This window comes from Cydia strobilella, chromosome 14 (genome assembly GCF_947568885.1).
Source record: "Cydia strobilella chromosome 14, ilCydStro3.1, whole genome shotgun sequence".
NCBI lineage: Eukaryota > Metazoa > Arthropoda > Insecta > Lepidoptera > Tortricidae > Cydia > Cydia strobilella.
The window spans coordinates 9,753,803-9,768,889 of record NC_086054.1 but is presented as its reverse complement, the minus strand read 5'-3'; the positions used below and the strand labels follow the sequence as shown (position 1 = coordinate 9,768,889).

General features: G+C 37.2%; 1 protein-coding gene across 2 annotated transcripts in view; it reads left to right on the top strand.

Moving 5' to 3' along the window:
• The window catches only part of LOC134747180 (glutaredoxin domain-containing cysteine-rich protein CG31559-like), a 121,211-nt gene that overhangs the window by 93,933 nt on the left and 12,191 nt on the right, over positions 1 to 15,087 (top strand). For both annotated transcript variants that reach the window (XM_063681765.1, XM_063681766.1), the window contains exon 3: positions 3,983 to 4,216. In XM_063681765.1, coding sequence (XP_063537835.1) covers positions 3,983 to 4,216 — 234 coding nt within the window. The remainder of the gene's footprint in view (positions 1 to 3,982; positions 4,217 to 15,087) is intronic.

The following is a 15,087-nucleotide window of genomic DNA, read 5'->3' as shown; positions in this document are numbered from 1 at the left end:
CGCTTTATTTTATTTGCTGCCGCGAAACTGACATAAGTACATTACAATATAACTGAAAATCTTCTAATGTTAAATAACACATATTTAATTTAGTTGTAATTTATTCTATAAGGTTATAATTTTATGTCGTAAAAAAAAACACGTAATACACACGTGTTTAACTTTTAATTTCATTGTATTTCGGAGTCGAACAAAATCAAATAAAAACTATATCTAACTACAGCGCCATCTATACATTACATTCATAACTAAGTATAAAAGGACATTGAGTCTGACTGTTACATCGTAAGTTGTCTTAGCATAGACGTGATTATTCTATTCGACGATAGAGGGCGCTGTTTACAAATTTAAATAACGATAGATTTATAAAGTAAAATAGATAAGAATGCATGGGCAAAATCTTGTATAGCGTATCTTATGTAGCTTTACAGTACATATGGTGCTACTTTCTCGCACTGGTGCGGAAAGTGCACTTTTTGTGCATAAGTATGTCGAAAGTTTAAAAGGCCATATGTACTGTAAAACGTTGTTCGATACACGTGCGAATAGGTAATTCGCAACTCGTGTCGATTTAAAACGCTCGCTGCGGTCGTGTTTTAATTTATCGCCACTCGTTTCGAATTTCCTCTTTTCCGCACTTGTATCGAAAATAACTATTGTGGTATTATTACAGTTTTATTGGAGATCTTTCTTACATCGCGTTCACCGCCTACTGTTTTGTAAGTATGTTTTATTACTTTATAAGCAATTTCGGAGGCGTGAGATGCGTGTTTGCTGTCAAATAATGGCTTCCTTGGGCAGTCTTATCAGTATTCATATTATTAAAATAAATAAAGGTGGCATTCGTTTACCTCCTATTTACTACATCATAAAAAAATAGATATAGGCTGTGTCACGGACACAGCCGCAATGGTTTATGTAAAGCGTGGTGTGGATGGCTAATGCGAAGGCCGAAGGCCGAGCATCTAGCAAAGCATCCAGGGATTAGTGTTTGAGAACTGACTGGCCTCCGGACGCTTCGGCCTCCGGTATTATAGTTACAGAGATATAAGCCACCCCGCCGTAACACTTTTCGTTACACATGGTTTTTGGTCCGACAACCCTTCTACGGGTTTGTAAAGACGTTCACCTAACGTTTCACGTCAAAATATATTAAGATTTTTCCTTTGTATAAAATATGGTTAATGAAATAGCTAATAATTTGCATCAACCTAAAATTTTTTAAACCTAAGATAACCAAGTAAAAAATACCGAAAACCAATTCGAGATATTCGGAATTGCGAACGAGACTATTTGTCATGGATGGAATAGGTACAACAACGCATATTTTTTTTTTTCTCTTTATTTAAGAGCTTGTCACCGAGGTGAACATGTCGCTCCATAGAAAACAGCAATACAATGGAATTTGACAAGACATATCAATTTATAGAGGTACATTATATATAACTTCAATAAATAATCGGGAAGTCATAAAAACAATACTAAATTGCGAATATCCCGTTAACCGCTTTAGTAACACTTTATAACACTACATTAGTACATTATTGTCGAGGCTCGGAAGTAGCTACTTGCTGGCTGAGGATTCGTTTTAAACGGACGACCTTGGGAGTCCGTTTAATTGAATCCGAAGCCAGCAAGTAGCCTTCCAGCCGTGTCATATATAGTGCTTTTATCAAAAATGGCGCAATAAATGCAAATATAATAGAAATATTTTACAGAAGCAACGTTCTTATGTATATATTTTCACAGAAAAAAGTAAAAAGATTTGCTTTGCCGCCGTTTTATTTTTTTTATTAAAAATGGAAGTGTATTTTTCTGCTGAAAATACGCCAACCTATTTGAGACACCTAAATAGTCGCGGTACCAACATTATAATAATAAGTACTGACCATCTGTTTGGCTGTTTAATGGACCTATGCCTTCATTTGATATGGTCACTTCAACTTTTAAAAAGTTTGCAACTCGACAAATAATGGAATTTGTATGCAACATTGCAGTCCCGAAATCGAGACTGCAATGTTTTTAACTTTTTAATTTTTGACTGACCATAAACTACGCACTTCGCGACCTACTTTTTAACCGGCAACGTCGACTTTGCCGTCCATTTTTGAGAAAAATATTTTTCAAATTAATTAGCTACATAGCATGGCAATTTAGTGTTTTTCTTTCACTCGGTATACATCATCATCATGTCAGCCGATAGACGTCCACTGCTGGACATAGGCCTCCCCCAAGGCTCACCACTCCGACCGATCCTGTGCCGCTCGCAACCACCGAATTCCCGCGACCTTCACCAGTATACAGGAGTACCAGCATACTCGGTATACAGGAGTAAAAAAATACAAATATACCTATTTATATCCATCCATATCATTCCTATTAATATCGTACCCAATGCCAAACATTTCTTAACATTAAAACCCAACAATAACTATATTTCAATAAACTATTTTCTGAAATTCAGAATATTTAACCGAAATCAAAATTGCTTAATTTCGATTTATTTGGGTAATATTTTCAGTAACATTGTTATTTTAGCAGCTGAAACTTTAGTTTTGGGATAGAATGTGCCAATTAAAATAAGTTTTAGGATTTTGTTACCTCATAAATATACCATTATACTGAGTTCCAATTCAACTTGACGGGGTTAAATATATCTTACTTTAAGAGTCCCCGGCAAGCTCGGCCAAATTTCACCTTCCCATACAAACGGAGTTTCGTTCTCATTTTAAAACTACTTGTTGGGTTGTAAATTGTAATGTAACTTTCACAAACAATGACACGAGGTATATCTAGGTCTGTAATTAGTTTATATAGCTCTAGCGTATAAAAAAAACAAAATAGAGCTAAAACGAGTTTTGTATGAAAAACTTAAATTTGCTGTATTTTTTTACTATGGTATCTGAAGCTACATAAACTAATTACAATTACAGACCTAGATATACCTTATCTCATTGTAAGTACAAAGTTTCAGAACAATCTAGCTAGTCGTTTTAAAATGAGAGCGTAACTACGTTTGTATTGAGAACCGAGCTTGCCGGGGACTCTTAAATAACACTGCAAGAAGCTCTGAGAATTTTGAATTTGAAGTAAGCTATTTCATAGCGTCCGATCGAGCTCCATGTAAACTTATGTAAAGTTCCGGTGTTGTCAAATAGCAGAAACGGAAGAAAATACGATCGGAAGTCAAATAAAACTCTATACCTAATTGAAGCACTGTCAATATTGATCTATGTAATGGAAAGAGCGCATGTTGACACAGTATTTGTCAGGTGATGTTGTGTTATGTTGATGGTCATTAGTAGATATATTTTTTATACTCGTGACCAGAATTAGAAAGAGTTTGATGACGTTTATTATATGATAAATAATTACCGCATTATCGTAGAAATTTTATCATATTTATTAATTAAAGTTACTTACCTGTCCTGGCTTCATACCTTTTCAATCATATTTTTGCATAAATACCTACAGTTGTGTGCAATAAAATAGCAGTCAATAGAATATTGAAAATTAGGGGTAAACAATAACTTTAGATCAATTATATTTGGATCATAATTCTTCTGCATTACGTAACATTGTATAAAAATTAACTGTAACCTTTACTCAAATAATATTGGAAGTATAAAAAAATATGGCTTTTTTACTACCTCGCGGAAATTCTTATAAAAACGTAACAACCTACGAAAAAAATACAATTGTGTACTATAATTGCAAATTGTTAAATTGTTAGTATCTTGCCTATCATTTCTAATCATAGCTTTACATCTAAACCCATGTCATCCAGATTTTTTTTTTCCATAAGGCAATCTTCGTCTCAGAATATACTAGTAGTCCATCATTCGGACTTGTGTTTTGACCGAACAGTTGGTTTCTCATGGGCGTCACTATCATTTAGAGCCTCAAGCAAACAAACAAAACCAAGTATTTGGGTCTGGTCTGACTTATTCATCGAACTTAATTTTATTAATTTCTTTCACAGAGCTACAAAGAGAAAGACGCCGGTAAAGTTGTAATCTACACCACCACCATGGGCATCGTCCGCAGCACATACCAGCGCTGCAACCTCGTGAAGAAGATCCTCAGAAATCTCCTCGTCAAATACGAGGAGCGGGATGTGTTCATGAGCACGGAGTATCAAGATGAGATCAGAGATAGGATGAAGAGCGACCAGATCCGGATTCCGCAATTGTTTGTGGATGGCCAGCATGTTGGGGTGAGTTTTTAATTTTATTTTTATTATTAAGTATTTACAGGACCCTCTGATCGATTATAAACGCAGTCATTCATTCGAACACGTTGTGTTAATATGCTAATAATTTAACCCACACGCCAAGATCATTGTCACCAGAGCTCGGAAAGGTTATCGCAAAAACAAATACCTATGGTAATGGAACAAGATGTAATTTTTTGGACAATGTTGAGTTGCGATTTGAGTATAAATACAATTTAATCAATTTATCTTCTACTATTTCCGAGGTATACTGTTTGAAGATGGTTTTAAGATGACTTGTCGAAACTCTAATTATTACAGGCTGGCAAACATGAACCTGAGCAGTATGAAGGTTCCTTTGACAGCGAAAACGAAGCCTTCTTCTAGGATTCTAGTCTTTTTTTTCTTTTCTCGGTTCTTGGCATTCAAATAGTAACATTGACAAGGCCTGTCGCTGATTTCATTTGTTTGTGACTACAGCTGATCTGAATTTGTATTCACTCGAGGAAGCCTACTTTGCGGATCTAATTGTAATTCTGATCGTACGTTCGTCATTTTACGTAATAGGATGTCAGATAAATATGTAAACAAAGAGAGTAGCTAACAAAATTTGACAAATAGAATTACGAGTACAAGCAGGAAAATTCGAAGCTGTTGTGCCTTTGTTAATTTTAAAAATACAGTCTTAATACTTAGTCCTTATGGTCACAAACTTTCATGCTTCATTTGCCTTCATAGGCAATTTGCCGCGTAGCCAACATGCCAATAGCTTACGCTCCGTAGCGAACGAAATGCAACTTGTCACTGTTGCACTAATATGGAAGAGTGATAGAGAGACACGAAACATTTCGTTGTCTTAGCGCAAGCGATTATCACCTTGGCTAGGCCAGCAGGTATTCGTAAGTAGCTATTATCCACTGTAAAGGGCAACAAACATGAAAATATAATTTTACTACTGCGAAACTTACAACGGAAGGTAGGTATATACGTGTCTCTAAACATTTTTATATTGCTCTAAACTAAATTAGCTTGTTAAAGTGTGGATCCATTTAAAATGACATTCGGATGACAGCTGAAGCTGCACTACTGTTGAGTAGATCCTGCCGCTGTCTCTCAATTTCCTTGATAAAATGAGTGACGAATCGCATAATCGCGACGGTAATCCGGCGGCGAAGGTCACTTATTTTGTCAAAGAAATTGACAGATACAGCGGCAGCATTGATGCTGTAGCAGTAATGTTGCATGTGTAAAGTCTCAGCTGTAGTTGAAATCCGAATGTCACCTTTACGAAATACAAAAAATGACAACTAGCAGTTGCTGATTCTTCGAGACCCCCAAAATCCGACCGTAACTGTTATAACTGAAGGGGCTCCACTGACTATCAGTCCGCCGGACGATATCGGCCTGTCAGTTAGACCAAAAATTTGACAGTTCCGAACAACTGACAGGCCGATATCGTCCGGCGGACTGATAGTCAGTGGGCCCCTAGAACAAAAATTTGACAGTTCCGAACAACTGACAGGCCGATATCGTCCGGCGCACTGATAGTCAGTGGACCCTTTAACCGTATTGTGTTGTATGCATACATCGGGGTTTTTTTAGTGCGGGAATGATTTGAGTAAGAATAAACAGATAGGTTAGTCTGAGAAAACCTAATATTATGCCTAATGAATAACGACCTCTCTGTGAGTTTTATACTTACTATGATACAATTTATTTTCACCACACAAGCTCGCCTAAAGACCTTCTCTATATTTCAAAAAACCAGCCAAGTGCGAGTCGGACTCGCGTTCCAAGGGTTCCGTACATTACATAATTTAAACAATGTATCTTTTATGTGAAATGTCTTTAAAAAACCCGTAGGGGTCGGATCAAAAACTAAGTAATTAAGTCCGACTCACGCTTGAATTCACATTTTTAATAGGTTTTCCTGTGATCTATTTTGTATATTTTTTTGGGTGGTCATTTTTTGCCTATTTTCTTGAATAACTTCTAAACTATTTACTTTAAAATTATATAAAAAAAATTGAGATTCTCACAAAGAGCTCTTTCATTTGATATGTAACATATTATTTTTTAATTTTCTCATTTACCCCCCAAAAGTGGCCCCCGTGTTTAAAATTAATATGTTTACGTTACATGTCCATCTTTGGGTCACACACTTACATATGTGTACCAAATTTCAACTTAATTGGTCCAGTAGTTTCGGAGAAAATAGGCTGTGACAGACGGACAGACAGATAGACGGACAGACAGACAGACAGACATACAGACAGACGCACGAGTGATCCTATAAGGGTTCCGTATTTTCCTTTTGAGGTACGGAACCCTAAAAACAGAAGAGAAAATTGCATTTTATCAACAAGAGTAGAGAAGTAATTTGATGCAAATTTTAAATTGATTTCTGATGTCGACGAGTAGAATTAACTCTTAAATGAAGATTTTCAATGATAGGTATTAAATAAAGTTCATTCGGATTTGATTTGTAATGTTCTAACAGCAAGTATAACTAACGTTCGTGTGGTGAAAAAAACATGTACCTCCGACGTTTCGAGGACGGCGTTGTCCCCGTGGTCTCGGAGAAGACTGGCTAAAGTTGACATCAACATCTTCTAGGCGCGCGAGTTTTTCGAACTACCCGCACTTGGTCTTGTTTATTAACTTGAACGTTTTGCGCACTAGGGATGCTACCGGGTCGACACACAACACTCACAATATTCGATTTTTCAACTTTCGATATTTGGTTTCGCTTACACTTACTAATGACTGGGTTCCATGTGGATGAGATCTTAAAACCTTCGTCTCGATTGAAATTTCTATGTTTCTTGATTTCAATGGCTTCACGGATTTTTCTACTATAAAACCCACGATCTGTAGAAAGTATTCTAGGGTTGTGAAGCTCAATCCAGTGGTTTGGCCCTGACTCTAGTAAATGCTCAGCAACGGCAGACTTGTTCACCTGACGGTTCTTGACAGCTGCGATATGTTCCTTAACTCGTTCCGCAATGGTACGTTTCGTTTCCCCGATGTAGGAACTACCACAACTGCAATCGATCTTATAAACGCCAGGTGACTGGAACGGGATAACGTCCTTCGGTGACCTCAGGTTTCCTGCAATTTTGGATAAAGTCCCGTGGAGATAAATAATAATGAGTAAAAATCGTGAAAGTTTAAATCAGTGTTTTAAAAAAACATGTGTTTCACTTTGTTTAAATATAATAATCATATTTTTTTATTTAATCTTTTGCTTTTATTAATTATTCATTAGGTAGAAACCTGCTAGAGTACATCGAAGTCAATACCTAAGTACTCTTTGGCTAATGTCAAACATTTCACGCACCGAAAACCCCGATGTATGGTTGTATTATATTGTAACTCATATTACATACTTCCTTATTACCTACCCTTATTAGAATGTTATACCTTCCATCCGTTTGAGGTTTTAATTAAGGCAATATTTAAGAGGTCGCCTTACAGAACCCCGTAAAGCCCTGGCAATGTCACATCATCATAATGGGCCGTTAGGGGTGCTACAGCAATTTTTCCTTGGAAATAATAAACTTTAGAAGAAATAATACTTTTTGTTATTCGGAGTCTTAGCAGAGTTTTCGGATGTTTTCGCGCTATTGTTTCCATTTTTTTTCGTTCGGATACTTTTAAGGTGATTGAATTACGATTCACCTAACCTAACCGATTACCTAACTAAACCTGTACGTAAAATGCCATTTAATGAATGCCATGATATTCAACTTCGATGTTACAATTCTGTGCTAGATTTATAAATATTTTTCTATGAGGCGGCCGATTTCGATATCAGTTCTTTATTTCAAGTAAATTTTATGTAATCGTGTAAAAATATGCAACCTCTTTAAAACTAGCGGATGTTGCTATATCATATCCATATTGCAAATAAATAAATAAATCTAAAATCAGTATGCAGCAAACTTTTTTCTAAGGACATTCTCAAAAACATTCATAACTGATTTAAACAACTGCAAGTAAAACAAATTACTTAGTTAAATTGATGTTATGATGATGTCGAGTAAGTGAATAACATTTTTTTATCATTTATGGAAATAAATCTTGCAATTTGTGGGCCTTGGATACTGGTTGGTTTTAAAATCATCGATTTCCGCCCTTCACAATACAGTGTTGAAATCGAACAGTGCAAACCCTAACGCTCCAGGATATTACCGGGGCAGTAATGGCAGGTAGCATTCTCTAGCGCATTGCTGGCCGCTCGCCACCGCTATTGACTACTAACTTGCTGCACATCATGTTAGGGCTGCAGAATACTCATAAGTTCATTACCAGATTAGCTCGATGTTACGTACCATAAAATTGAATTTTCACTGAAGTAACTCAATTGAAATGCTTAGCTTTAACTTAATTGATATGCTTAGCTTTAACTTAATTGAAATGCTACATGTTGACCTCAAAAAATTATCGGGAAATGGAATATAACTTCCAAGATTTGATTACAGATATTTAAATATCAGGGCAGGTAAAATAAATAAAAGCCCGTTTAAAAGAGTACACTCGGCGGTACGGTCAGCATCAAATAGACAGTTACGACCAAATTTGCCAAATTCTGGACACATCCTCATCTCTAATTCTATGTTAACAAAGGTGTATTATGATATATTAAGTTGCCAATTTAGCCATATTTATCTATTTCATGCTGACTGTACAAAGCTTTTAAAACTGGTAAAAACTTTTTGAATTTTAGTTGACTGTACGTCTGTCTGTCTTCAGCTTACGCGGCTATCGTCCTGATTCCCGCCTCGGCCACCGGTGGGCTTGGTCACTTTTTCTTTAGTGTATGATATCTATTTCAGTTTACAAGTTACTATAATTTTGCAATTTAGGGGCTAAATCGAAATGCATTATAGCTTGCCATCCACGGCAATTCTCTGCAAGCCCATTTCACGGCGGTCGATACCGCCTGTTGAGCCACGTGCCTCGTCTGTTAATGTTACAGCACACTGGAACATGGGAGCCATGGAGTCTCTAGAGTCAACCAAATACCTAGTTACTTAGTAGTGGCTCTGTGAGCTGTAGACCTTGCATTAAGCTTAGAAAATGTAAAAGTGAAAAATACTTATTTCGTTGACTCGTTATCACAGTGAACTCACAATAGTCTTAGCGCTATAGACGCTATTGGCGCTTAAGTCCGTTAAGCCAAATTCTGCATTTTGAAAGATTTCCAAAAACTAGATCGACAAAACAAATCTATTTAATCATAAAATCTGGTCACAAAATGTCACGAGAATCGGTTATGAATGTCGCCCTGTAGAGAAGAACATCCGGAAATACGAAAGCAAAATGCCCGAGTTTAAACGGAGACCTTCGCTTACACTACGGTCAATTAAAAAATATCCTAAAAGTTTAAAAAATTAATAAAAAGAGAAATGGAAAATAAACCTATATATAAGTACTGTAAAATCTTCGCTGGTCTCAGGTGTTGTTTAGGTGATAAAATAAGAGTGGACTGTAGTTTTAAATGCTGGTTTACTTTCTAAACTACGAAGAAGTACAAAAAGTGGCAAAGTGAATTGTCGTTAGGAATCGAGAGAATGAATGGTGAGATTTTGAAAGCCCTAACTGTCAAAGTTTTGAATACAAAATTGCCATATTAAAATCAGAACATTGAGACTTAAATTATAATATCATTGAATGTTTTAGTTAAAAAAACATGCAATATGAATTAAATTAATTATGTGAACATATTGAGACGTTAAAATAAATGATATAATATAAAACTGTGAAGTTAATTTTTAATACAAATATTCGCTATTTATCCTTACGAATACAGGATCGAAACTGAGTATATTTTCGAACGATTCGTAACATGCTCCCGGCTTTGAAGCGTGAGAGCTTCAACTATGTGTCGACAGGGAGAGGGCGAATGTTTTTGAAGGCCCATCGGATAGTCCCCTCTCTTTGTCTATAAATCCTTGCTCCGCTTGCGACGCCGTCGCTGCCATGAATGCCTCGGATGACTCGACCGAGCTGCCAGAAGAGAAGAGGAGGCAGTTTTGTCCTGCACGACAACCAGAACGCCTTCCTGGAGTTCTCCTGTTGAATAGTGCCACGAACGTCGATTTGGCGAAGTCCTGGAGTTAGCAATCTGTGCATGAGGTATGAAAATTGTGGATCGCCCTATAAGGAAGTGGGAAGGAATTAAGGGACTGAAGCTATTTGACTCATCTGACATTGAAGTCAGCGGCCTTAAGATTGAAATTGCCCTAATTTGAATCAGAAGAGCAGATATCCCTTCGTATGTAATGTGTGAAGATGGTATGAATGAACACTTGATGCCTTTAGTGACTTCCGATGACGTCGATGCATTATCAGACATTGTCTGAGGTTCATTCCAGCGCGCAATGAGCCGGCGCAAGTCTGTATTGTATGCTTGTTCATTTAAATGTGAATCGAGTTCGAGGTGCACTGCTTGAACTGCTTCCGTTGCAAGACACACAAACTCACAACTGTTACCGTTTTGGTTGGATATCTTGACTGGATCAGCATGCAAGAACGTGCTGTAATGTAACTTGAATATTGAACTGAGCAACACTGGATGTTTGATGTCGTAATCGTAGCTACAGTTGCTCAGTCTTCCCCCCACACAAATGAGATTGCCATCACCGAGAAGCGGAGGCGACCGTGTAGAAAGTATTAATCTTGTGAATGTGTTTTCAGGTTCTTGATTGGCAACAAGGGATTGTTCTGCCATTTCTAGCAAATTAACGATGAATCCCCTATCTGGATTGCTTTCTAAGCGACGCTCCATTGAAAGAGACGTAGCCAAAGCACGTTGACATGAGTCCCCTAGAACCTCAGGCGACTCCTTCAACTGCATTGGATATTTGAAATAATCATCAGGGTCAGTTTTTAAAGACTGCTCCTCACAAACGCTTTGTTGTGATTGAATTGAATCTGACTCCCACGAACTCGGGATGTCAATATTTGAATCTGACCGTATTTTATGTGAATTGATTTTAGGCAAATTGATGAAGTCTGAATTGTGTGCCTTGACAACGGTATTAGTAGCGCTTACCTCCGACTCATTACCGGGAGAATAACGCCTCGAATGCTTTTGAATCAGCACTTGCGCAGACGACATGCTCGCGAAGTAGGTATTTTCGAAAAGAGCCCGCTCCTCTCCAATATCCTCTCCGCTTGCAGACGCAAACGAAATATCGATGTCTGTCTGTAATGCATCAAATTCATCGTATATAGGCACTGTATTGTCAAATCTTAACTGTAACTCGGCAACCTGCAAATCACTTAATTGCGGCTCGGCTGCTACATTTGAAACAAACTTCTGAAAAACATTAAGTTTGCCTTTAATAACCCCACGCTTGTAATAAAGTTTATTTAAATCTTGTTCCGAAGACATTGTGAACTAAGGTAAACTAAGTATGACCCTACTGAAAATTAATTTGAAATGAAATAAATTGTCTTTAATAAAATTTGCTATGCGAGCTTTGCACTATAGATCTGAGGTGCAATAAAATTATGCAATGGTTTAATTACCTTGTTTACGCGTTCCCGGCACACTGCAGTTCGCTATAAAAATTGACTGAATAACGTGTTCACGTGCGATTGTGATGTTTAAATCGAAAAAAGGATAGTATATTGATGAATTAATGAATATTGTGATTAATTAACAGTTAGGTATCAAGTTAAAAGTGTAATTGTGAAATGAAATCTTATTTATTGCTACGAAATGTGCTAAGAGGTTATGTTTGCCTACAGTTATAAATGCCGCTAATGAATACTAGTGATCTAGTGAATATCTACTTGCTACTGATCAATTGATGGCAATGAAATCAATGAATTTACTTTCTGCACTAGATGGAAAAGTAATGAATATGAATTACTTATATGGATATGGTTGAAATGTATTGATGGTGCAGCTACAAAACAAAGGAAATGTGGATTGAAAGGAAATAGAACGATCGCACTTTCTCGTGCTTCTTCTTTCTGTGCAGACTGCTTTTGGATCTGAATCTGAATGTTGGTTGATGTTGATCCCCACTGGATGCTCCTGGACTGGTCTGGTTGGTGCTGGATGGGCTGGATTCCGTAACTGCCTGGTGGTTACGGCTGGATTCCCGCTGCAATGGGACGCTCCGTGTGTCCGTCGCGGCTTTGTTCACTCGTCGATCCTGACTGCTGGGACTCGATGAGTGTCAGCTCTGGAACTTGCACGTAGCTGGATGTGCCCTGCGCCAACCTGGATGACTCACGGCTTCACTGGAGAAGGTCCGTTGAATAGGTGGAGCTCGACTCGATGCCACAATCTTGCCTTCTCGCAATTCAGAGGCTTCGTAAGGACCATGTAAAATCTTCGCTGGTCTCAGGTGTTGTTTAGGTGGTGAAATAAGAGTGGACTGTAGTTTTAAATGCTGGTTTACTTTCTAAACTACGAAGAAGTCCAAAAAGTGGCAAAGTGAATTGTCGTTAGGAATCGAGAGAATGAATGGTGAGTTTTTGAAAGCCCTAACTGTCAAAGTTTTGAATACAAAATTGCCATATTAAAATCAGAACATTGAGACTTACATTATAATATCATTGAATGTTTTAGTTAAAAAACATGCAATATGAATTAAATTAATTATGTGAACATATTGAGACGTTAAAATAAATTATATAATATAAAACTGTGAAGTTAATTTTTAATACAAATATTCGCTATTTATCCTTACGAATACAGGATCGAAACTGAGTATATTTTCGAACGATTCGTAACAAGTACTCTGAAAACTTCATCTTAAGAAACGATTATATCTTTATACAATTACAATGTCAATTATTAAATTACAAAACAAAAAAAAAACAGTCAACATAAAAGCACAATAACAATTAATCAAATAACCCACCCCGGGTCATTCCAGGCGCAAAAGTTCCCAACACGATCGCTGCGTTTCCGCGTTGAACCGCAATAGATAACCTTTGCACCAGGAATGACCCGGAGCGGGGATCCAGACCCCTCTCACGCAAGCGACTCCCGAGCTCCCTAAAGAAAGCCCGTGCCTCCGAGCACCAACACCCAGTGGTCTCCACCGCGAGTGGAACAAACAAATAATTACCCAAGCACGCATACTTTTCCCGTTTTCTAAGAGCGGCTATCTCAGCAGCTGCCCCTGCTAAACCTACTGTGCGACTTATGTGCGAAGCAGCAAAAGTGCTGACGCATCTAGCGTCCCAAAGCAAGCACTTACCCTTCTGCCAAGGCACCAACGTCATGCCATCCGGCCTCTTGCCATCGGACCGGCTAAGGCCGATATATCTTTATTATATTTTTTTTTACTTTCTGGTTTTAATTTCGAAAGATATTGATCTATACCTAGATCAATATCTTTCGAAATTTTCAGTTCGCAAGTTCGTCAGATGGCAAAGCTCGAGCATGTTTACAGTTAGAATCCCATTGAAAATCGCAATTACTTTAGCTTCTATATCTAATTTAACTTGTAAATAGGAAGCGACATTGAAATTGATTAGAATCCTGCCATTGCATGTGAATATTATAACAATAGCAAATACGGAAGCTTTGATAACAAAAATAGTCCAAATAGAAAATACTAAAAGTTCATTATATCAAAGGAAAAATACATGATTTCCTGTTATCATCATCTAAGATTGTCTGATTACTCTGATTATATTACACCAATAGCAAATAAAAATAACAAAAATAGTCCAAATAGAAAAAAAGTAATATCAACGAAAATACATCCCACGAATTCCTGCTATCTTGACTCATTGCCACCCCCTATGTAAAGGCCCTCCCACGCTGCATGTTCCAATGCCTAGTCGACAAACAAAACCCTCTCCGCTCTAGCGGCCATCGGTTCTAAAGGGGCTCAATGACTATCAGTCCGCCGGACGATATGGTATGGCTTGTCAGTTGTTCTGAACTGTCAAATTTTTGTTTTAACTGACAGCCCGGGCTAACGGGCCCCTTAAGAGAAATATTTTTAGTAATTTGGTCGGACTTTTATTTAGTCCTGATTCCCACGATACAGGCTTAATCTAGTGTGGGTGTCGCCGAAAAACAAACGGTTTAAAAGCATAATTAATTATTTTTGGTATTTTTTTTATATACACAGAGCTATGATTCCACAATAAAATACAACTAAATAAAATATTGTCTTCGGTACCGCGATAATTACTCATGAAATAAAAATATGTAAATTTTCTTAAAATCTGAAAAAATCAAATGGCGCACTAACGAGTATAAAAAAAACAGTAAAAAAAACTTTTATACGCGAACTGGAGCCGAGCCATCTTGTTACAGTTTAGATAAAAGAAATGAGATGCACGCCAATTACCACGACGATCGTCAAGGTCGTATAAAAACCATAACAAGTAGGGTTCTGTACCCAAATGGTAAAAACGGGACCCTATTACTAAGACTCCGCTGTCTGTCTGTCACCAGGCTGTATCTCACGAACCGTGATAGCTAGACAGTTGAAATTTTCAGAGATGATGTATTTCTGTTGCCGCTATAACAACAAATACTAAAAAAACAGAATAAAATAAATATTTAAGTGGAGCTCCCATACAACAAACGTGATTTTTTTGCCGTTTTTTTGTGTATTGGCCAGTTTTCTTCATGTCATATAATTTACAAGAGTTTCTATTGTTTCCCATATAGTTTTAAGTCATAATGTATTGTTTGTCCACATTTTCGTTTGTCATAATTTAGTTTTTCTCAGAAACGCGTAACTTTTCAGGATTGCCATAAAAAAAACCTAACCGCACCTAACCTATCTATAGGATAACCTGAGCAAAATCCTGAAAAGTTAACGGTTTCAGAATTATGACTAATGATAATATGACAATCATTACATTATGACTTTCAATAA